This window comes from Heterodontus francisci, chromosome 7, assembly GCF_036365525.1.
Source record: "Heterodontus francisci isolate sHetFra1 chromosome 7, sHetFra1.hap1, whole genome shotgun sequence".
NCBI lineage: Eukaryota > Metazoa > Chordata > Chondrichthyes > Heterodontiformes > Heterodontidae > Heterodontus > Heterodontus francisci.
Genome location: NC_090377.1, coordinates 28894230 through 28918323, shown reverse-complemented (window position 1 = coordinate 28918323; position 24094 = coordinate 28894230). Strand labels below are relative to the sequence as shown.

The following is a 24094-nucleotide window of genomic DNA, read 5'->3' as shown; positions in this document are numbered from 1 at the left end:
CTTCATTCAGGTGTATAAAAGTGGATGAAGCATAAAGGTTCCTGGCCAGAAAACATATGACAGGGTCAACTAAATGAGGGCAATAAGGATTTCTTTTTTTTGTTTCTGCACTGGTGAAGCATTATAGGCAGGGCTACTTTGACTGACACACTTTTATTAGTTAGGTGAGGTGAGAGGAATGTAAAACAGGTTACAATTAAAGCACTAAAAGAGCGCACCTTATATGGGAGAGAGATTTAAACACTAGAATCAGATTTCAGTCTGAATATCCACAACAGGTCCATGAGAAATTATAAAGAGAAAAGGCAAGTTAACATTTCTGAACTGTTTGTCAGAACTCTGACACCTGGCACCCATCTGAAATGTTAACTTGTTGTTTCATTTTAAAGTTGCTGACAGACCTGCTGTGTATATTTACACCATTTATGAAATTTCAATTTAATCCTTGGTTTACAAGAACCTTCTGCCTATAGGTAACAAGTTTTGTGCAGCATCAATTTCCCAAAAGTTCATTAATGCACAATCTGGGCTTCGAGGAATGTGAATGAATTTTAGCTTTTTTGGGGAAAAATACAATTTGACTTCAGGAAATAATTCTCTTTTCCTCAAATTAAAGTAAAGATTTAAGGGATTTCCAGGACTGGAGGCATAATATTGATTTATTCAATATCGAGTAACTATTGATAGACATATCAAGCAGAACTATCTTTAAGTAACCAACCATCTTTCTCGCATATTAGTTCCACTGTGATATCTTTTGTTTAAATGGGACATATGAAAGAAAGATATGATTTAACTTTAGCAATATATGTAAACTCTGCATTTTCATTAAGGAAGCTATTAATTCTTACAACTTTAGCTGTTAGTTGCTCTAAGTTTATCAATAAAATAAGATTGCTATAGTTAGGTAATGTTTTATTTTATGGTGATACAGACACCTAACAACAATGTAAGCATGATATACTACAAAATGCAGTTATAAATCATGCTTTAATGTTTATGAGATGACAGGAACAAATTATATTCCAAATCAATGTTTGCTTCAGTGTGACTTGAGCAAATATTTCAGAACTCTCTCAGTCTGTTGCTATCCCTTGCCAAAAGCACAAACATTTCAGGAAAGGCTATTTGACAACTTTTCTTCTTCTGATACACTTTTTTACTTCACAATTCAGTGACTTCCTTACTCTCCCACCCAAACAAGCACAATTCCTATCCATTACTGACATGTCGATATGCTCAGTCTCCAAATATTTTGACACAGTTCCTTATCTTTCCATTTTATTGAGATGTCTTCTCTGCATTCCAGACATGTTAACACGGCCAATGTCCTTCCCAGATTTGTGGACATTTTCTTGCCCCACCTTAGACACTTCTATCTCCCTCCTACCCTCCTTACAAATATTAATTAATTCCTCCCTTCTAGGTCCATTTACCTGTGCTAAAACGTCCTCTGCCTCTATGACGTATAGATGTTTTAGGGATCAAGATTGTCGCTGAGATAGCCTCTAGGTGCTGTGGCACAGCAGTTACAGTGCCACACCAAATCATCTCAATAACCTAGCAAGGCTGCACATTACACATCCAAGAGGTTTAGCTGTCAATGTCCCCGAGTTCTGTGGGGGTGGATTGCTATTAATGCACTGGTGCAGTCAGCAGATTAATGATATCCCCCATCTTTCATACAGTGTTATGCAATTGATGTAAGGCAGACCACACATCATCTGAAGCTTTGAACTTTTGAAGTTGAGCTTTCCCACTGCTGATCCTTCTCTCTGCCACTGAAGTAACTGTTGGTCCAGCTGACAAGGGTGTCATACCTCATCCCCCATCTGCCTGAATTGGTATATCCTCGTGCAATTATGTCAATTATTTTGCTACTTCTTGGCAACACTCCTGATACTCTTAAACAGTGGACAATCTTGATGCTTGCGGTTGGGCAACGAGATCCCACAAATCTGCAGGGTGTAATCCTGATGATTATGCTAGGATGGTGTCCACTGGTGCCCTCCAGTGATTAGCCTTGACACCGATTATGCAGTCAGCAGGAAGGAACAAATTCGCATTGGGTGATCCGGCATATGTGCCACTGTGTGTATACATCCCTGGTGCCTGCGTTCCCAATCAGAAAATTTGGTGCCTTGACACGTATGGGGTTGGTTGCTCAGGCCTCTCCTCCCCCAGGCCCCATGCAGTCTTCCATATGTCCCTGTACAAGGCGGCTGATCATTCTTCAGAATTCTGTCAATTCCTTGTCCTAGATGCTACCTGGTGTGACCAACGACCGCCCATCTAGAGACTAGTATGCTTCAGCTCACCGTGTAGCAGCCTCCAATTCAATGCCATGTCCTGATTGAGAGGGTGAAATGGTACAAGGTAGGGAGTGCTCATCCCTGGGGCCACCCCCTTGGCATAATTTGCCTTGTAAGTATATTACACCCTTACAAGGCCAGATGGAAAATCCTGGAACCAGCAGAGACCAAGCACAACCTACAGCTACAGTGGAGTCTGAAGGAAACTTTTGGGATTTTCAAGGCGTGAAGGTCACCTGATTCCATCCTCAGATGATGTGCAGATTCCAGCTGGGGCCATTAACAATGTTGTGAGGAGAAACAATGGGCATTTTCCCCTATCTAGCTCAGATTGGAGGCAATCAGAGGCCATCACAGCTAAGATCAGCAAGTCAGCACAGACCAAGGATCAGATCTGGGAACTTTCTGCTCTTTATTGCTTCCCCAATATTACAATAGTGACTACACGTCAAGTGTTTTAATGACTGTGAAGCACTTTGAGGATCCTGAGGCCTCATGTAAGGTACTATGTAAATGTAAGTTCATTCTTTTTATGGTTGATTGTTTACCTAGTGAAACAGCAGAGTCAAAAAGGTTTTGCTGCTAACAGGAGATTGACTATCACTTTATTACCACTGACAACACCACCTACAGAACCATGTCCTGTTAATTAGATTTTAGATTAGATTAGAGATACAGCACAGAAACAGGCCCTTCGGCCCACCGAGACTGTGCCAACCATCAACCACCCATTTATACTAATACTACACTAATCCCATATTCCTACCACATCCCCACCTGTCCCTATATTTCCCTACCACCTACCTATACTAGGGGCAATTTATAATGGCCAATTTACCTACCAACCTGCAAGTCTTTTGGCTGTGGGAGGAAACCGGAGCACCCGGAGGAAACCCACGCAGACACAAGGAGAACTTGCAAACTCCACACAGGCAGTACCCAGAATTGAAGCCGGGTCGCTGGAGCAGTGAGGCTGCGGTGCTAACCACTGCGCCGCCCCTGCGCCACTGAGCAAGTTAACAACGCTGTTAAGAACTTCTTGTATAAAAATCAAAAATCTTTTCCAGGCCAAGGAAGACACTGCTTTTACAGCAGTTATCCTGTAAAAGAGATTAAATTAATTATAGAATTAAAATACAGCAACCACATTGTAACTACGACAAAGCAACATAGAACAGCAGTTGGTATTGATAGATAAAAACTCTTCCTTTGTTCATATCTCTTAAGATATAGTACAAGACAATATAACAGGATTGAGGCAGTTACTGTTTTTATTATTCTTTTATGGGATTTGGGCATCACCGTCAAGGCCAGCATTTGTTGTCCATCCCTAATTGGCCTTGAGAAGGTGGTGGTGAACCACTTTTTTAAACCATTACAGTCCATGTGGGAGAGGTACTCCAACAGTGCATTTGGGTATGAAATTCCAGGATTTTGATGTAGCAACGATGAAGAAACAGTGATATATTTCCAAGTCAGGATGGTGTTCCCATGTGCCTGCTGCCCTTGTTCTTCTAGGTGTTTGAAGATGAACATTTGGAAGGTACTGTAGATGGTACACACTGCTGCCCCCATACGGCAGTATTCCATCAATTCCATTAAAGGACTGGTTGGTAGATTGTAATAGGTTTTCAAAACAAGCACTGGCTTTGTCATCTATTTCTATTTAATCCTCTTGGATAATTTCCTAAAGTCGACCATATCTCACACAGTGTTACTAAATGTATTCCTCCATCAGAATGCACCTCGAAAACTGTAATCTCAGCTGCACCAGAACTGCCAGTTCACAGATGCTCTAGGGTTGCCCCAGTAGAGTTCAGGATTACATCTTCCAGGTTTACCTGTTGAAAGGAACGTGATTTAGTGACCGCTCGTGTTAACGGCAGTGGTAATTACACACACATTTCTGTGTCTGCTTGGATGGGATATTTGGAGAACAATGAGAATAGCCCATCAGCAGGTGGAATGTTGCTTATTGATACAGGGGCATCGTTAAGAAAGATTTTTAAAATCATCTTAAGTGCATTACAGTGTGGAATGTTGAATCTTTCTCATAGTTAATTTCATTTTTACTGATGTGAAATGCCCATTCATAAAATCATAGAATGATACAGCACCAAAGGAAACCATTCAGCCTATCCTGCCTGTGCCGCTCTTTTGCTTACATACTCATTATACTCACACTATACATTCATAGCTTTCCATCAGTTATTTTAACTTTAATTTGCATTTAGGGAAGACTTTGGCCGGAATTTTACGCTGGGCTGGAAGACTCGCCCACTGGCCAAAATGTTGGTGGCGAGTGCGCCTCTGCCAGGCCTGGAAGCTACACCATGAATGTGCTGCAGTGGGGGTGGCTAGTACCGTGGGGAGGGGGGGCCTTCCGTGGGGCACTGGGTGCCTGATTAGGAGGGCACCGCTCTTAGCCCACAAAAAGGCTGCCAGGTTTTACTGGGCAGCCTCCTGAAATCCTGAGCTGCCCGCCTGCCTGTGGATGGAAAGAGGCCCTTAAATGCTGTTTGTCACCGCCGCTGCCTCTTGTAACATCGCAGCGAGGGCGGAAGGGTGATGGCAACGGGTACCCCCCCCCACCCCACCCCTCTGGTGGGGGAGGGCGTAATGGTAGCACTCCCCTCTCCATTGTGTTATGAGGAAGGGAAGGTTTGAGCATAATTGCTTCTTTTGCATTGATTCTCAATATACTCTTGAACTGCATCACCAAAATTCCAGTGAAACATTATGAAATAAAGCAAGCCTTGGCCTCTGCAGCACAAATGCTGTGGCCATTGCCTCACTGATAAGAATAAGAGAAGCAAAACCATGGAGGGAAATAGTAGCTGTCATTTGATGCTGAATGTCCCATTTTGTCAAATATATGTAGGTTTTTAGTTTAGTTCACAAGAAATTAATTTGCAATTTCTTCAGCCATGAACTGTCATGATTCTTCCACACTGCTTGTGGCAGATGCTCTGCCTTTTAAAAAATAAGCTGTTTGATGTTGTTTGGCCTTGATGTAAATACTATCACACTCCTCCATAATTTAGAAAAAAGTGATGCACCATTATGAATAAGGAGAATACAGCAATTGATCTTCTTTGGCCTCCTTGTCTTGACAATGGGTAAGCGCCTAGAGGTGGTCAGTGGTTTGTGGAGCAGCGCCTGGAGTGGCTTTAAAGGCCAATTCTAGAGTGACAGACCCTTCCACAGGTGCTGCAGATAAAATTGGTTGTCGGGGCTGTTACACAGTTGGCTCTCTCCTTACACTTCTGTCTCTTTCCCTGCCAACTGCTAAGTCTCTTCGACTCACCTCTCTTTAGCCCCGCCTTTATAGCTGCCCACCAGCTCTGGCGATCGCTGGCAACTGACTCCCATAACTTGTGGTCAATGTCGCAGGACTTCATGTCGCGTTTGCAGATGTCTTTAAAGCGGAGACATGGACGGCTGGTGGGTCTGATACCAGCGACGAGCTCTCTGTACAATGCATCCTTGGGGATCCTGTCATCTTCCATACAGCTCACATAGCCAAGGCATCTCAAGCACCTTTGGCTCAGTAGGGTGTAGATGCTGGGGCTGTTGGCCGCCTCGAGGGCTTCTGCGTTGGAGATACGGTCCTGCCACCTGATGCCAAGGATTCTACGGAGACAGCTAAGATGGAATGAGTTGAGATGTCGCTCTTGGCTGACGTACATTGTCCTGGCCTTGCTGCCGTAAAGCAAGGTACTGAGGACACAGGCTTGAAACACTCAGACTTTTGTGTTCCGTGTCAGTGTGCCATTTTCCCACAACTTCTTGGCCAGTCTGGACATAGCAGCAGATGCCTTTCCCATGTCCTTGTTGATTTCTGCATCGAGAGACTGGTTACTGGTGATAGTTGAGCCTAGGTAGGTGAATTCTTGAGCTTCCAGAGCGTGGTCGCCGATATTGATGGATGGAGCATTTCTGACATCCTGTCCCATGATGTTCATTTTCTCGAGGGTGATGGTTAGGCCAAATTCGTTGCAGGCAGCTGCAAACCGGTCAATGAGTCTCTGCAGACACTCTTCTGTGTGGGATGTTAATGTAGCATCGTCAGCAAAGAGGAGTTCCCTGATGAGGACTTTCCGTACTTTGGTCTTCTCTCTAAGACGGGCGAAGTTGAACAACCTGCCATCTGATCTTGTGTGGAGGAAAATTTCTTCTTCTGAAGACTTAAACGCATGTGAGAGCAGCAGTGAGAAGATCCCAAACAGTGTAGGTGCGAGAACACAGCCCTGTTTCACGCCACTCAGCATAGGAAAGGGGTCTGAACATGGAAAATATAATGCCAATACTCTTTTCTCACAACATAAATGGAACAGGTAATTGGCCTTTTATGTATGTTTTTCATCAAGTCTGCAGAATTTCTATTGTAGCAGATGATTTATGCCACTTCTGAAATGACCTATTTACTGCGATTAAATACTGAAGATTTTCCCATTGATTTGCTTAACACTGGTTACAGGTCAGGGCAGAAGCTCTGACACATTGCCCTTGAGGGCTTTATTAAGATAATAAATAGACTTTTCTCAAATGCCTGTTTTTTTTAAGAAAAAGAGAAAGTTCACTTTTCTTCATGGGATCTGCTTGAACCTGGATCCGTCCAAACATTTGCAAGCAAATTGCAATGTGCCTGACTCTGGGAGAGAACGGTTTTGTCTGTAGTGTCTGTAGTTTGTCTGTAGAATTAAAGAATCAGAAAATGCTGGTACTTATCATTACCTTACAGCACCAACAAAAATCAAGGGGTACATTTTCAACTTGTTACTTGGGCAGATTGCAAATTGGTTACTCGTTATAGAAACTGCCAGATATTCATTTCTATTCATTCCCATCTTTTTAGGGCATGGTTGAACCACGATTGTAGTTTTACACCAGTACAAGAAGTTGAAAAATCCATCCCCGTATTTTCCATCACTTGAACTTTTCCCCCTTCGGTGCCCATACCTCAGACATAGAAGAAATTTGAGGCTGACCGATGAATGGATATATCTCTATCAATCCCATAGGTATAAAGCTAACTGGGAAACATTCTGCTATTTATACCAGGATTCCTGTACCACACACTGCAGCAGCCCATTTGAAATTGGTTTAGCACTAATATGACCCAACAGGACTTTCACAAAGGAGATCTTAATTATAGGCCTCTGCATACTTGCATCGAAGTTTTATGGAAAACACGGAGGGGAAATTGGTCTTCGGTGCAAGCGTAACATGGACAACAGCAAATTGCCAGCCATTTTTTACAATAAAGTCAATGGAGAATAAAATTGGGTGTGTGTAAAACAGGTTGCTAACTTGGTATGTCCCATGAGTGACGAAGACTAATTTCACCACCCAAATGTCTGTACAGCAGAACATGCCAACTGAGGTCTCCAAATATTTACTTGTTAAAAAAAAAAAAATAGGGTCTGTAAAATCTGTCCTACTTCACTGAAAATCCATTGACGGAGCTGCAAGCAATTGAATTCATTCTAGTACTTTGTGCTCGTCTCAGCATTTTGCTCCAGACACAACAAGCCAATCTTTCACATTGCTGGAAACCGCCCTACCATCTTCTCAAGCATATGTTATTTCTGGCAAACCATCATTCTTAGTTTCACAGCACAAGCTGGAATACCATTTTACCTCATCATTGCCAAACCTGCCACTTCTCACAACTTTAATAAATACTTTTCAGATTGACATTAGGAAACACATGTCATTTAGCTCAACATCTATTAAATGCTCTCAGGGGATCCATCAACTTCCAACTTCATTTCTGAACTGCTTATACAAGGTGTTACAGAAAGTTCCTTTCAGTTTCCAATTAAGAATCAAGAACAAGTTACTCCTTTTTTAATTATGAAAATAATACCTTGGATTAAAAATAATCCTCATTTCTGGGAGCAACTGACTAAGACCACTCTCATCTCTGGACTTCTGTCAGGCCCATTATAGTGCCTGAAATTGATGTTTGGTGAGCAGAGTAATAGAAACTATTTGGCTTCATCCATAACTAAAACCCAATTCTGTAATATATCAGTGGTGGGAGTGGAGGTGCAGGTCGGGTAGACTGGGGAGAGTTTTCTTTAAGTTTTGCATAAATGATGCAAAATAAAATGATATAGTACACACCATAGTCCTTAAATATTATATTTCAGACTAGTAAAAATTATGCACTAAAAAAATGTTTTGATATTTACTAAAATGCCCTGGTATTGGATTTCACCACAGAATGCTATAGGGAGCAATGCTATGGACATTGAAGTCTCTCTATTTTATGTCCCAGGTATTGCTCGGAGTCTTAAGACTCTCTTCTACCTTCCTGAAAGTAAATCGCACAATACCAATTTAAACATTTTTAAAAGAATCATAATTAATGTTAGGCAGCTTGACTACAATGAGCAAAGATTTCTATTAGAAACAACTCAATAGGTAAATTTTCACACTTCCAGATTCAGATAATCAGCTCTAATTTACCCTTACACTTGGCTACTACCTTGCATAAGACATAATTACATAGAATCTACAGCCCAGGAACAGGCTAATTGGCCCACCTGGTCTGTGCCAGTGTTTATATCCTCCACAAATGCCTCCTTCCACTCCACTTCATCTAACCCTACCTACACGCACTTCTGTTCCTTTCTCCCTCATGTACTTAGCTAGCTTCCTCTTAAAGATATCTATGCTATTTGCTGCAAACACTCCATGGGATAGATGGAAGGATGCCAATCAACCAAACCTATGAAAGATGATGGACACGCAGCAAACAATCCATTTAGGTGAGGTATCTTCTCTTGGTGCACCTTTGCTGATGGCTGTGAAGGCCAATCCTTGAGAGACAGGCTCTGCCACAAGTGCCACATGTGAAAGAGAGTTCCATATTCTAACCACTCTGGATAAAGATGTTTCTCCTGAATTCTTTTTTGGATTTAGTGATTGCCTTTTAATTATGGCCCCTAGGCCGGGATTTTGTGTTGACAATGGAGTTTTGACCATTGGTGAGCACTGGTGAGAGTCCTGCATCGCCTCTTCTGGGGAAGGCCTGCTGGATCAAGTTCCAATTAGGCACCTAAGTAGACAGCAGCAGACCTTCCCCAGGAGCAAGGACCCCGGCAGCAGAAGTCCTGCCTGCAGAGAGCTGTTGTCAATGAGAGGTTGGTGGCTCATTAACTGCGCAGCTCTACCACGGAGGCGGTGGCTCCTGCCAGTACTTGACTCATCCAAGGCCCTTGATCCAGGCACAGGCAAGTCAGGGAGGGAGGGGTTTCGGAGGGTGGGGGTAGCAGTGGAGAAGGGTGTAAGGGGGGGGGGTCGATAGCAAGGGCAGGGGTGTGGCTCTCAGCAGGCCCAGCCCTTCCTGATGCTGGGTCCCTCCTTCAGGCACTGTGCCACCATCATGCCCTATTATATGCTCTCCCCACCTCCAAACCCACGTGGAGGAGAGCATAAAATTCTCCCTCCCCCACCCAAGTTTTGGACTCCCCCAAGAGTGGAAACATTTTCTCTACAGATCTGCCCCATCAGACCCCTACATAATTTAATTATTAAGTCATCTCTCAGACTTCTCTTTTCTAGAGAAAACAGTCCCATAAGCAACAAGCCACAGAAATTTTAACGATTGGAATTGCCAAAACAAGATTTGCATTCTTATGAAACCTATGCCTCTTTCAAATGTTAATGTGACTATTCACTTGCATGAAGAGCAGTACCTTGGAGTTCCATAATACAGCCTGATGTACACAATAGATTCTTCAGCGTCCATAGAATGCGACATCAAACCAGGCATGCAACTAAATTTCTTACATTACTAGTTAACTATATACCAAAGGGAGTCATACAATGGGAGTTGTGGGGCTCACAGGAGACTCTCGAATCTTGTGGACAGAATAGAAATAATTAGATAATGTGAAAAAGTCTTCACAATAAATGTTGCATTGTAGTTCTTCTAGATTTGAGTAGAGCCCTTTGCATCACTTCTTGTCGTAAATAAAAATCACCTGCAAAAATTGTTTCTTTTAGTAATATATTTCACAATTGTACATTAAAATAAAGGGAATATTGAAAACCTAAACATAAAACTCAGAATTTGTTTTTTTAAACAAAGAAAATAATACAAAGGAACTTTCTAGGAACAATTTTAACGTTGAAATTGTGTTGATCTGCTATCACATAAATGGCTTGGTGAGAATTCTGCAGTTTCTAATATTAATAATTGTTCATTCAAGTGAAAATAAGAACTCCTTGTAGTCCTTACAGCTTATTCATAATTGGGGTCAGGGTGGAGCTGGTCTTTTAAATAGATTAAGCTGATCAGAGATGATTGTGAACAGTAATGTTAAGATGGCTCAAAGTACCAATCTTATCAAGTACTCTAGTGACACCTGGTGGTTTCACAGCAACCTATCAATTTAAATATATGTTTCAAGGTAAGCATGTTCCAAGAAATAGAAAATGCAATCAGCACCACCTCCAAGTATTTAGATTCATTCCTGTTTTATTCTGAAATTCCAAAGTCAATTCTGAGAAAGGAAACCTTGAATTTTATGGATCTTGAAGTTCCTTGAAGTTGACACAGACATGTCATGCCAATTAGTAGAGCTATTAAATACAACCCGATAGTCCAGTCTGAATGAGCGTGGTAATATTTTTGGGCTCAAGAATTGAACTGTTCGCTGCTTCCTTAATTTGTCGGAAAGGCTTGGGGGTGGCTTTGGGAACCCCTGCTTGAAATGTAAGTGAAAAGGATGACACTAAAGTCAATTAATACCGGTGTGTTAAAGTGTAAAAAAAATGACAAAACACAATATTCTTTGAACAACCTGAATACTGTATTTATGAAATGACCCTGCAGGGTTTGAATTTGCTTCTTTTCAGGTACCCACCTGATCCACCTCAGGCACATGTTGATGCAATTTATCAATCTGCTGCCTCATGAAAGGTTAGAACATCAAAATATCATTCACATAGGAGTTTATGATGCTCGTGGCCTTGGAGAAGATGCCTGTGCCAGGCTGAAACTGCTTCATCACCTTATAGACATAGATCAAGTAACTCTCCTTCGATATCCTTCACTTCTTTCCAACCTTTGCTGGTGCTTCCTTCAGTTTTTTTGGTGTCCTTCTTTGGAGCTGCTTTCTTCTCCTCAGGCATTGCCAAACTCAGTTTCTGATTCAAACTTTGTTGAATGTGGTTAGATGACGGCACCTTAAATGTGTATGGAGAATGAATTGTAAGATTACTACTGTTTATTATACTGATTTATTTTTTACACTTTTAAAAGTAAACATACATAACAAACTCATGGTACTGGTGGGATGATGACTCACTTGAGCTGTTTTTATTTCAGTGCCCTTCATCTGATAGACATGTAACACAATTTAAAATTACTGTTTCCTTCTATTTTAAAATGAAATTTATTTCCAGGGATTTTAGTTTCCCACAATTAGATAGTTTAAGAAAAAAATCTGAAAACTTCATCATAAAGATTTTTTTCAAAAAAACATTTCCACTTCAGCATTTATCAGCATTCCCATCTTTGATATTTTCTAGCACTGAAGTCATTTATAGATGCAGAATTGGTCACTGGCATCCTAAAATGACACTTTTTTCCCAAATCTAAGATGCTGTTGGATTCAGCTGAAACAGCTTTATTTAGTTGATGGTGATATTTAACTTAGGCTTTGCATAATACTAGCTAATGAGGAGACGCACAATAATTTAGTGGTTGGCAGCGTCACAGAGGGAAACTGTCAAAAAATAATTCTTTGAAACGTAGGGGTTAAGCATCACACTGGAATTTTGATAGTAGTTATAGCTGAGCCCCAACAATCCGTTACTAGATTGTTTTTCCCACCCAAAAATGCTCCCAAAGCATTAGCCAGGAACAGTGGCAAGAAAGGCTCAAGTACATTTAAAAAAAAATTGTTCATCCGATCTCTGATTTACAATTTTCACTATATTATACAAGAAAAAGACTTTCCAAACAGACATCTCATGCCAATTAGTAGAGCTATTAAATGCAACCCGATATGGCCTTGATTTTGCTGTAATAATAATTGGAAGGCTAATAGCACTTACCGTTATTATGGGATAAATCGGACAGCAACTTCTGGTGCCTACATATATGCAATTAAATGTGGAAATCCAGAAGTTGCAGTCAGAGATACCCTGCTCCTCCAGTGTGCTCTGTTGCTGCCCTCGCCGATAGACTCGGCATTGAAATGACTGCAACAGAGTGAACTTGGGGTACTTGCCAACTAGCTCTGCACTAAAAAAAGCTGAAAATATTAGAGCAGTTGCAAACATGGGTAAGTGAGTTTTTAATGGTGTAATAAGTGATAATTACTGACGCAGAACCTCCCTGTCCTTGAAAAATTAATTTTAATATTGTGGGGTATCATTCCCTCTAAAGAAAAGTAATGTTGGATATTTAAAAAGAATAAAATTTTTCTGGCTGTCTTTTATCACTCCCTTAATTCCATCTGAATTTTCCAATCTTTGTTTTTCTGTGCATCATTTAAATATAATTTATATTTCCTGCTTTATACTTCCTAGTTTGGGGGGGTACATACACAGTGAGCATTCTTCAATTTGATTGGTTGAAGAGTCTCCTATCCTGCTCACAGATCCCCTATAGAGGGCACCATAATGGAAAAGAGACCTGATGACACGAAATCTCCGCTCTAAAGCCGGTCAAATCTTTGTTGGCAGCTGTCAGCGAGGTGAATGTCAAGCACCATTTCTTCACTGCTGACAACATAATCAGGGTCATTAAGCAATTATGACAAATTAAAGTAAATTGAAATACTTGATAAACAACTTTAAAAGATTTGGGGTTAAATATCTAAAATAAAAGCAAAATACTGCAGATGCTGGAAATCTGAAATAAAAACAAAGTGCTGGAAATACTCAGCAGGTCATCTGTGGCAAGAGAGAAGCAAAGTTAACATTTCAGGTCTGAGATATAAATCCATGCCCTAGAGGTAAAAGCCCAGTGTGTTAACTCACTGCACCACCATTTCTCATGGATTTTCTTACTTTCAGATTTTTACAAATAGCTTCTTTTAAAATACTATAATAATTTCTCCCTCCAAATGGAGATTGTTCAGAACTAGTTTGAAAGAGAATTGGCAATCCAATGCGTGAGAGAGAACTTTTCTGCAGACAAGAAATTAAGGCATCACACATCAATACTAAGCAAATAAAGGCCAACAATGTACCATATGCAACATGGTGCAGCTTTGCTTCTTTAAATCTAACTGTAAGTCTAAGGAGGAAAATTAAAAATACTCACACTGCAGGTGAATGTCAGACAGAGAATTCCACAGATGCAGCTTGTGTAATATGGAAAGGGATAGAATACATCAAGACAACTTAATTGGAGGAGCTAGTGACAAGGGCCTGCGTGCTAACATGCATCACAGAAAAAGCAGGCTGCCAATCCTTAAATTTAATCAAACATTTCATGTTCCATTATACTTACCTCTATTGTGGCTTTAAATACCTGTCTGTCTCTAATTACAACTGGTTAGAACAAAATATTACCAGATTGATGTTTGAACTGTCAAATAACAGTGGTTAACCCATCTTTGCATTTATTTCATATGAAATTATTTCATTATGCAGAATCTGTTACGAAACAAATTAAGGAACATTTGTCAATAATTTCTTTCACAAAATGAGATATTTGAATTGATATTTGCACTGTTTAGGATAGATTTCCTTTTTCCACCTTATTTTATTTAGAGATACAGCACTGAAACAGGCCCTTCGGCCCACCGTGTCTGTGCTGACCATCAACCACCCATTTATACTAATCCTATACTAATCCCATATTCCTACCACATCCCCACCTGTCCCTATATTCCCCTACCACCTACTTATACTAGGGGCAATTTCTAATGGCCAATTTACCTATCAACCTGCAAGTCTTTGGCTGTGGGAGGAAACCGGAGCACCTGGCAAAAACCCACGCAGACACAGGGAGAACTTTCAAGCTCCACACAGGCAGTACCCAGAATTGAATCTGGGTCGCTGGAGCTGTGAGGCTGCGGTGCCAACCACTGCGCCGCCACTGTGTATCCATTAGCAGCATCAAGTACTCTCATATCACATGCAGCAGAGCTGAAGCTGAGTAAACCCTTGCCCTACCCCCAATCTCAGAACCCTAACTCTCCAGTTGCAGCATGAACTTCTAAAGGGAGTACAAGAAAAGGTATCACAAAACCTAGAACCCAGAATTCTTATTAAAAGCAAAATACTGCGGATGCTGGAAATCTGAAATAAAATCAAGAAATGCTGGAAATACTCAGGTCTGGCAACATCTGTGGAATTCTTATACTGTGTATCTATTTTTGTTGAACAGGTAAAGTCAATTTGGACAGTTCCCTTCATAATGTTAAATAATTGCATAATATGCCCCCTTCTAAATCATCTTTGCATTAATAAAATTGGCTTAAAGTTTTTTTTAAACTTGTATACAAACAATTCTGGAGATGAGCTTGAGAATCAAACTGGCCACGTTCTCTTTGTGTCCCTCTGAATATTTGGGATAGACTACTGGTTCCATTACAGTGGTCTCATTAAAGCGTTAAGGACTTGTACATGGATAGCACCTTGTCTTTTCTCTCAAAATATGTCAAAGTAGTTAATGTCAAATTTCTTCAGAGTGCACTGTTACATATAAACATTGGAAAGTAGATGACCAAAAAATACTCTTCAGACCACTTGGCTGTCTCTTCTGAAGGACAGCAGCATTTGCCTGGCGTTGAAACCACACCCGAGGCAGAAAGCTGATTGCTAACAAGTGCACCAACATGACTTAGAGTGACAATACAACCTCTTTGAAATATGCATTTATTACTCTTCTACAAAATGGCTCTCACAACAGGATGAACCTTTGTTTAAAAAAAAACATCCATACCTGTGGAGCTACTATTTTTGACTTTCAGCAGCGACACCATATTTTAAGTACATAAAATATGGAGGAACCCTGTGATGTACGAATGTAAATAAATGTGGGCAAATCACAACACAACCTACTCTAAGATCTTGTTTTTTGTTGAAGATACTTGTATTCGGATATTCTTTTTATGACACTCAACAAAGTCCCTGAAGTGGAACATGACAGCACAGAACGAAAACAGAGTCAATGAAATGGCACTTCACCTGATAAATCAGTCTACACCTTTTCCACACAGAGTAAGGGATCATATTCTGAAGTGATGACACACAGCCCACAATAAACACACATCTATATTTATAAGAATATCTAATTCGGGTTAAATACTTCCCTTCCTCCCTTCATTCTAGTGTTTCAATTTTTTTACAAGCACAATTTTCAACTTCTTGGCATGCGACAAAACTTGTGAGCTTCTTTGGAGGACACTACCCAGTTTAATAGTTATCTGCTTTTAAGCACAAGAAAGGAGCCCAAGCTATTACCCCAGTTTATTTGGAGAATTGACTATGGAAACTTTATGTTTAGGAACATAATAAGAACACAAAAAATAGACGCATTCTACTTGATCTCTGCAAGGACAGCCCTCTCATCCCAGGCATCAATCTACTGAACCTTCGTTGCACTCGCTATAAAAGTCAACTATGCCCTTCCTTATATAAGGACACCAAAACTGCACACAGTACTTCAGGTGCAGTCTCGCGAAAAGCCTATATAATTGCAGCAAGACTTCCTTACTCTTTTACTCCAAGCCCCTGGCAATAAAGGCTAACACATCTTTTACCTTCCTAATTGCTTGCTGTACCTGCATGTTATCTTTCCGTGATTCATGTACAATGATCCCAAAAATAAATCTGCTTTTCCATTCTTCCCTCCAAAGTGGATAATTTCACACTTCCCCACATTATACTCCATCTAGAGGCCTGCTTTAGGTTGGGAAAAAGAACCTGACCCGAACCCAACCGAAACACAGCGGACCCGAGCCCGACCCGGCCTGAGCCCCTCCAATTTTACCCCAAGCCCGACCTGACCTGAACTCGCCCCGACTCTGCCCGATCCGACCATCCCTTTCCTTACTTTCCTGACGCCGAACCTGCAGCGCATGCGCGATGACGTCATAGTGACGTCACTTGCTAACTGCTCAGACTCAGTTTCGTTCCGGACTCCCTGCTCAGGTAAGTTTTTATTTTTTTAATACTTACCGGCAGACCACTTCTCCTGTGTGTCCAGCCCGACCCAACCCAGACTTGGCCCGGCCCGACCTGGACTTGGCCCGGCCTGACCAGAGCCCGAAACATGTCGTTGGGTCCTGTTGGGTTTTGGTCAGGTAGCAGGCCTCTAACTCCATCTGTCACTTTCTTGCCCACTTAACTGGTCTATATCCCTTTTCAGCCTCTTTGCATCCTTACAGGTTACTTTCCCACCTAACTTGGTATTGTCAGCAAACTTGGATATATTACACTTGATTCCCTCCTCTAATTCATTGATATAGATTGTAAATAGCTGAGGCCCGAGCATGGATCATTGTGGCACTCCACTAGCTACACCCTGCTATCCCAAAAATTACCCTTTTATTCCTACTCTTTGTTTTCTGTTCATGAACCAATCCTCAATCCAAGCTAATATATTATCCCAATTCCAGGAGTCCTATCGGCATGACCATCACTGAGTTCCCACCATCAAAACCCTGCGGGCTACCATTGACCAGAAACTTAACTTGAACAGCCACAAAAATACTGTGGCTACAAGAGCTATTCTGCAGCAATTAATTCACTTTCCGATTTCCCAAAGTCTTTCCACCATCAACAAGGCCCAAGACACGAGTGTGATGGAATACCTTCCACCGCCTGGATGACTGCACCTCCAACAACAATCACAAAGTTTGACACATCCAGGACAAAAATCAGCCGCTTGATCTGTACTACCTCTACCACCTTAAGGATTCACTCCTTCCACCACCGACACACCGAACAGGCATTAGGCATATAGGTCTTGATACACTGTGGGCCATAAAATGTTTCCATTCAGCAACATCTTACTTGAAAGGGAAGTATATCAATCTGAATTGCCACACAATCCTAAATATAATGGTCCAGAAATTTCACTGTGTATCTCCTGCCATAACTTCAGCAGGAGATCAGAGGAACAGTGAAGGAACAGTGTGAATAGTGACCATTTACCTTATTTCTCAGAGCACCTTGCTGACCTTGCATTGAAGCAACAGCAGAAGCCCTGGAGAACGCCTGCAGAATTTCAAGATCAGTTTCTAACACAGTAGATGGTTGCTCTTCCTATTCATGTTAGTAGAGGATTCTACACAACATTTCAACTTTCAGTTTGCTTCTCACCAACAGTTTTAAAGCCAACATGGGAATCTGGTAGGACATTAAAACGTTGCTGAGTCTAAAGATCAATTCGGATAATATACAATTCAGAACACAGACTCCTTTCAATTTACTTAAAACATTTCCTGTATTATAGATTGAAAACATCCTCTATGCACAGAGGGCTATGTTTAGGGGCTAACTATACACATTGCAAAAAATTACACAGGAATTACTGTACAGAAACAGGCCATTTGGCCCAATCAGTACATGTGGGTGTTTATCCTCCAAATGAGCAGTAGCCCTAATCCTTGTGACTGCTCTCTTTCCATATTCCTTTATTCCCTTTCCTTCAAACATCTATCTAGCCTATTCTTTAATGTTGACATGGTCTCTGATTCAATCATCAACTGCAGTGGAAAAAGGTTTCTATCGCTCCCTCCTCTTTGTTCCAAATCTCTCTCACTTGTTACGACCGGGTGAGGAAGGGGGTCTCAGGCTCCCTTCTTGCCCCTTTCCTGGTTTGGCCATAACAGGGTTTATCTTTTAAGACACAGTGATTTTAGCTTACCACCTCAGTCTTTGCTCACTGCTTTCTAATTGTAATTGCAAATGAACCAATCAGACAAGTTTTCTTAGGTTTAAACACGAAAGATGTAAGTTTATTTAGCCTTATTACTCTAACCCGGTTAAAATTGCTAAAATACGCGACGTAACCACGCTAGCACGCATATGAGATAATCACACACAAATAGATACAAAGTGAAAGAAAGAGTTGGGGGATGGTGGCGGGGGTGTTGAAGTAGAGTTTGTAATACATGGAATTCAGTTACTGTCCTTTGGGTTTTGATATAATGTCCTTGATTGAAGTTGAGTTCTTGCTGGAGCCCAGTGCACAATTTCAGACTTGCTTCTCTGGTACCAGAAGGCCGAAGAGATGCTTTGTCTGGAGTCTTGAAGAGTATATATAAACTGCCACCATGGTTTTCCTGGGACTTTGCTGGAGAGAGGGAGAGAGAAAGACAGAGAGAGGGAGACCTTCCTTCCCCTTTCTGTTCAAATTGCAGTCTGTCCTTTCTGTGTGGCACAATTCAAAAAGCCCCCAGTCTGGCCAGCAGGTAGGTCATGTGACCATCTCTGTTTGAAAACAGCAGCTTCTTGAAGGGTGGCTGGTTTCAAAGCTTTCCAGACACACTCGGTAAGGGGTGGAGTTCTGGCTCTTACACAGACAAAGGATGTTGGTCATCACTGTTGTCCAGACCAATCTTGTTAATTGAATCAGTGGGCACTCCCATTGTCTCTCCATACAACTGTCTCTCAGAATGCAAATGTGCAACTGTGTTTTCAGTTGTTCAGCTCTGTTGTTTTTTAAACAAGTTATGTGCAATGTCCAGTAAAAAAAGGTTCAAGAAGCATCCCATATGACAAAATTAATAAGTTTCCATTTGGCAGGTGTGATTTCCATCACACACTTAGTATCCTATCAAGACCCCTCAACCATTGGATTTCTGTTTAGTCTGTCCCCTTCCCCCCTACCCTCCCCCATAATTCTAAAGCATCTCCTCTGTTGTAAAATCAGTCCCAATTTTTCAAGTCTTGTTTCGTATTTATATTTCCTGATACAAGGGAACATTCTAGTGAATCTGCACCATACCTTTCTTATTGCTTCAGCACCTTGCCTATACTGTGGAGCCCAAAACTGAACACAGTAAAACCACAGCTTGAGTACTAAGGTTACAAATTTGTAATGGAATCCATTGTTGCAAAACTTGTTTTTCTTTAAGACCCTGAGAGAAAAACTAAAATTGAACCAGAACCTAGAACTGAAACAGAAAAGGAAACAAAAAATGAAACAGAAGCTGAAAAAACTTCAGGTTTCCGGGGAAATGCACACTGATTAGAACCAGATAAAAGAAGACAGAGTCCTCCCCAGATCAGGCCGATGAGGCAGGAGTGGAGTGCCAGCAAGCCGAAGAAAGTGAAGACTGAATCCAGGCGCTGTTTCTGTTACTTAAAGTAGCCAACTAGCCAGACCCGACCTTACAATGCACAGGTTGTCTCAGATAAAGGGAAGACTGGTAAATCCACGCTATCAAGACTGTTGTGAGCAGAGCGGAGGAGGTTCTGTAGAAGTGCATCTTGAAGTGAAGTCTTAGATCCCAGAAGTAAAAGAAAACTTTCTAATTCACACCTTCCTCTCCTCTAGGTGCTAGTTTTAAAAATAATTGAAGCATTTCACCAGGCTGGTATAAACCAACTACTCTGAACCCATGGTGCTCTACTGACATGCCAGTTAGGCATACTGCAGTCATCATAATTCACGATATGAATTAAATCCAAATTATAACAAAAAGCAGGTTTGTCTGTATATTCCACCAGCGAGGAACAAAGTTTGCCAATAAAAGGTACATCACATACAGGTAAGGTTTATGATAAAAACTGTTTGTTAGGACAAATAAGATAACTAGTCCTACCTGATCTGCAGCAGGCACAAATCCATGGCACAGTCCTCGTCACAGTTCACTTTTCTCAGTAATAATTCACTGGACTAGCAGTAACAATGATATGGTAACAATATACTGGTGTAATGGTGTAGCAGCATGATCTAATTGGTAAAAGAACCACCAAGTGTAACACTAAACCACTCGGACCAAGACCCTAAGCTCAATTACTATTTATAATAAATATCTAGATATTAAAAATATTGCACAGGACCAACTCTTACAGTCCAAAAAAAACCTTCTTTTCTATTGTGACAATATTTGCTCACTAACTTCAGTCAACATTTACCATTATAAATTGTTATGCCAACATTAGCCATTTTATTTTTCTATGCCAACTGTCACAATGTAGTTGCAGCTTCTAGACACTGGATGACACTAAGAATCGAGTTCCTGAAATCTCTCTCTTAACTCTACCAGCATGTTGTGTATAAAAAACTCATTCACTGGCCATGGACACCATTCCAGGAAATTTTCTAGCAGAAAAGTATTATACAATAAAATGTCACAAAGACATGCATGTCCATTATGTTATTTAATAAACACCATTCATTTTTCACAACCATGCACAAGTGGAATGTCAAACACGGAGTGCGCTATTAAAAGACATTCCATTAACATTGACAAATAACACAAAACATTTATTTTATACTTTTGGTTAGTAATTTTTCAAGTACTTAAATGTACTACTTTATAATGAACCATTTCCACAGTAGAGCAGGGGCTGTGCAGGATATATAACAGTAATCTGTCAGGTTTGTTTCTTAGCCCTGCACAGGCACATATTGCAACAGATATTCCAGAAATGATTCTGGAAAGCTTTTGGAAAAAGGTTGTGCTTTGATCAGCAATGTTTAGATATTCAGTCAAGATTTTAAAGCTGTATAGTAAAAATGAAAGAAGGTGTTGACATTGGAATTCTATGATTGCATCAGTAGACTTTAATCAGGTTTAACATTTCTTTAAAGTGCAAAAAAACATTGAATTCTGGAAATCAGAAATAACAAAATGCTGGAAACACACAGCAGCCAGTTTCCTTTTTCACATGTTGAGCTGCTGTGGAACTTTCAGTATTTTTCTGGTCTTAACTTATATTTTCACATAACTGTAAGTCTATGCTTTAGGTCTGGAATGGCCAAGTTTTCAAAACTCATGAGCTGCAAAAGGAAGTTTTTATCCAACAAACAGCCACAGTTGTTCAGCTGCTTTCACATTTCAGCTTGAAACCTGAGGAAGTGATATTGACAATGAATCTCTGCTGCTGTTGGCTTTGCATAGGTTGGACTATTTATACATAGGAATGCCATGAACAGAATGAGAATCACATGTCTGCAGCCCATGGCACTTCATTATAGCAAAGGTTCGTAAATTAAATTATACTCATTTGTATGCTCGAAGAGCGAATTGTTCCACTTTTGTTGATATAGTTGACACAAGTTTAGCATCTGAAATTGCAATAACCCCAGCAACTGTGACTGATAAAACAAATTTAATAGTTTTATAAATAAACTTGAGTATCAGTTGTAATCCACTCACTGTTGTTACACCAAAAATACTCTTCAATTTCACACGGTACAATGCGGCACACAAATCAATGCTCTGGATCTATTTTCTTGTAATGTGCCCTCCATTGTTATAGATAACGGTAACAACTGTACATTGACGATGTCAGAAAAGATCTGTTCTTCGATATTACCTGTTGATAGGTAGGGAAAACAGATTTGCTCAGGTGGAACTCAGTATATAAAGAGAAACATCTTTATGTCTTGGATATTTTTCACATGATAGAACCTTCAAAATTCAGCTCAGTGCCAATATTTTCGAAAATAAACTTTGTCACATCTACTGTGCGATTTCAGCCCATGTCTTCTTTACTCACTTCTATTCCAAGGAAAAAGGGAATTTTACATTTTACTGCGGCAGAAAGACATTTTAAAATCAAAAATCTAGAGGTTTTCTTTCACTCACCCATAAATCAAAAATAATCCAATTAAACAGTCCATCATATGTCAGAAAGCTACAGTGCAAGAAAGTTCAAAATCCTAAAATCAATCATCAGCAACAAGTTATGTATTTTGAAGCACAAATAGTCTTGACCTTGGTAAATTCACTGGGTTTCACTCACTGCTTTGCTTGCTGCTCTTCCCTTGACACTGCTGCTGTCTTAGTGCCATTATGCATTCACCACGTTGCCTGACCTTGTTCTAGAAAATGTGTTGGTCCACTCCCTTGATAAAATATGTTTTACACCATTTTGTGCCACATGGTTAATTTGCTGGACAGTCATGAAGCCATTATCCACACTCCAGTGCAATACTGAGGGCATGCTGGAGGTGTCATCTGCCAGATTAGACATTAAACCAAGCTCCTATTTGCCCTCTCTCAGGTGGACATAAAAGATCTCATGGCAGTATTTTGAAGAAGAGGTTGGGAGTTCTTGCCTGACCAATATTTGCCCTTCAACCATCATGAAAAACAGATTATTTGGTCATGATCACAATGCTGTTTGTAGGACCTTGCTGTACTCAAATTGGCTGCCATGTCTCCTTCATTACAATACTTCATTGGCTGTAAAGCACTTTGGGACATCCTGAGGTCATGAAAAGCAATGCACAAATGCAAGTCTTTCTTTCCTTTAAAAGTCACACTTAACGAAAGTTGGAAAGAATCAATAGTGATCATACTGCTGAGTTTTAGGAAATGCAATTTATTATCTGTTAAATCTAGATATGCTGCCCCACTGGAATTGGATCAAACCACAGGACACAAGAGCCAAATGTCATCAGTAAACAGTTCTAAAATATTCTTAGAGCACCGCCGATAGACTTCTTTGACATTTCCTTTATATAGAATACAGATGAACATATCCCAGCAACATTTTTCATGATCAGTCTTCTACAATGCCATTAGAGGTAAACTAAAATAAATATCACTGATATATTCAACATCTTATAGTTTTCTTTTTAAACTACATATATATGAGTAACCAGAATCCATCAATAAAATAGATCTTTTTAAGCAGGCTTTTGACTTCCTGTCGGTATTAAAATGGTGACTGAAATCAAGGTAGGTTGTTCCCTTGTAGTTTCTTCATTACAAGGCAATCTGTAGGTGCATTTGTGAAAAGACTTCCAACAAATACATGCGTCCCCCAAAGTATGTGCTGAATAACTTTACAACAACCAAGATCCTCAATGCGGAAACCCAGATGCCGATAACGTTCATCTGTTTCAAACAGTGTGTTATTTGTGTACGGTCCAAAATACTGGCAAAAATGAAAGAAAAAATTAATATAATTATTTAAATACTTGATTATTTGAAGCTAAATAATAGTGAACAGAACTGTTGCTGCAAACAAAACTGTTGTTGCTCTATCTGCAATTATCCTCAAAGGTTTTCAAGTCTAGTACATTTAAACTTTTGATATGACAATTAAATAAAATTGCAATATTCAATGCAAGAGACTGCATCAAATTAGTCACTGAAAGCATGAAAGTTCCCTATATGATTTAATTATACACCTTTGATGAACCAGGCTAGATATTGAGATGATTTGTAAAGTTTTATTTTGACTTACTGAAATCTTGATTCAATTTTTAATTTATGTATTTACCCTCGGAAGACTTGAGCCTTCAAAGTATGGATATATTTGTGTCATATGCTCACTTTAGAAACATGTTACCACTACACAAGCCAATTCTACTGTTAAGTTAAAATTCACTCACTTTTATACAAAGAACAGCAGAACCATGATCTTATCAATATCCTTGCATAAATATTCATCGTGTGATGCATGCTACTTTTCCATCCACCCCATTTCTCACAATATTTAAAAACCCCTTGAGTTGCATAAATTCCCATCATATACGCAAGTCAGTACAGCAGTTAGGAGCACTGTAGCAAGAAATCTGTTCAGTCCTTTCAGACCTCAGATTTAAATCTCTAGGTAGCTAATGCAAGAAAATTGAAATTTTGCAAATCTCCATCATGAGAACAAGC

General features: G+C 40.2%; 1 protein-coding gene across 8 annotated transcripts in view; it reads right to left on the bottom strand.

Moving 5' to 3' along the window:
• Window positions 1-11157: 11157 nt before the first annotated feature.
• The window catches only part of mmadhcb (metabolism of cobalamin associated Db), a 57363-nt gene continuing 44426 nt past the window's right edge, over window positions 11158-24094 (bottom strand). For 7 of the 8 annotated variants that reach the window (XM_068034933.1, XM_068034934.1, XM_068034936.1 and 4 more), the window contains exon 8: window positions 21014-23360. In XM_068034933.1, coding sequence (XP_067891034.1) covers window positions 23157-23360 — 204 coding nt within the window. In that variant the 3' untranslated portion in view covers window positions 21014-23156. Of the gene's footprint in view, window positions 11517-21013; window positions 23361-24094 lie in introns of those variants that run through there. The other variant, XM_068034940.1, reaches the window with a different exon arrangement.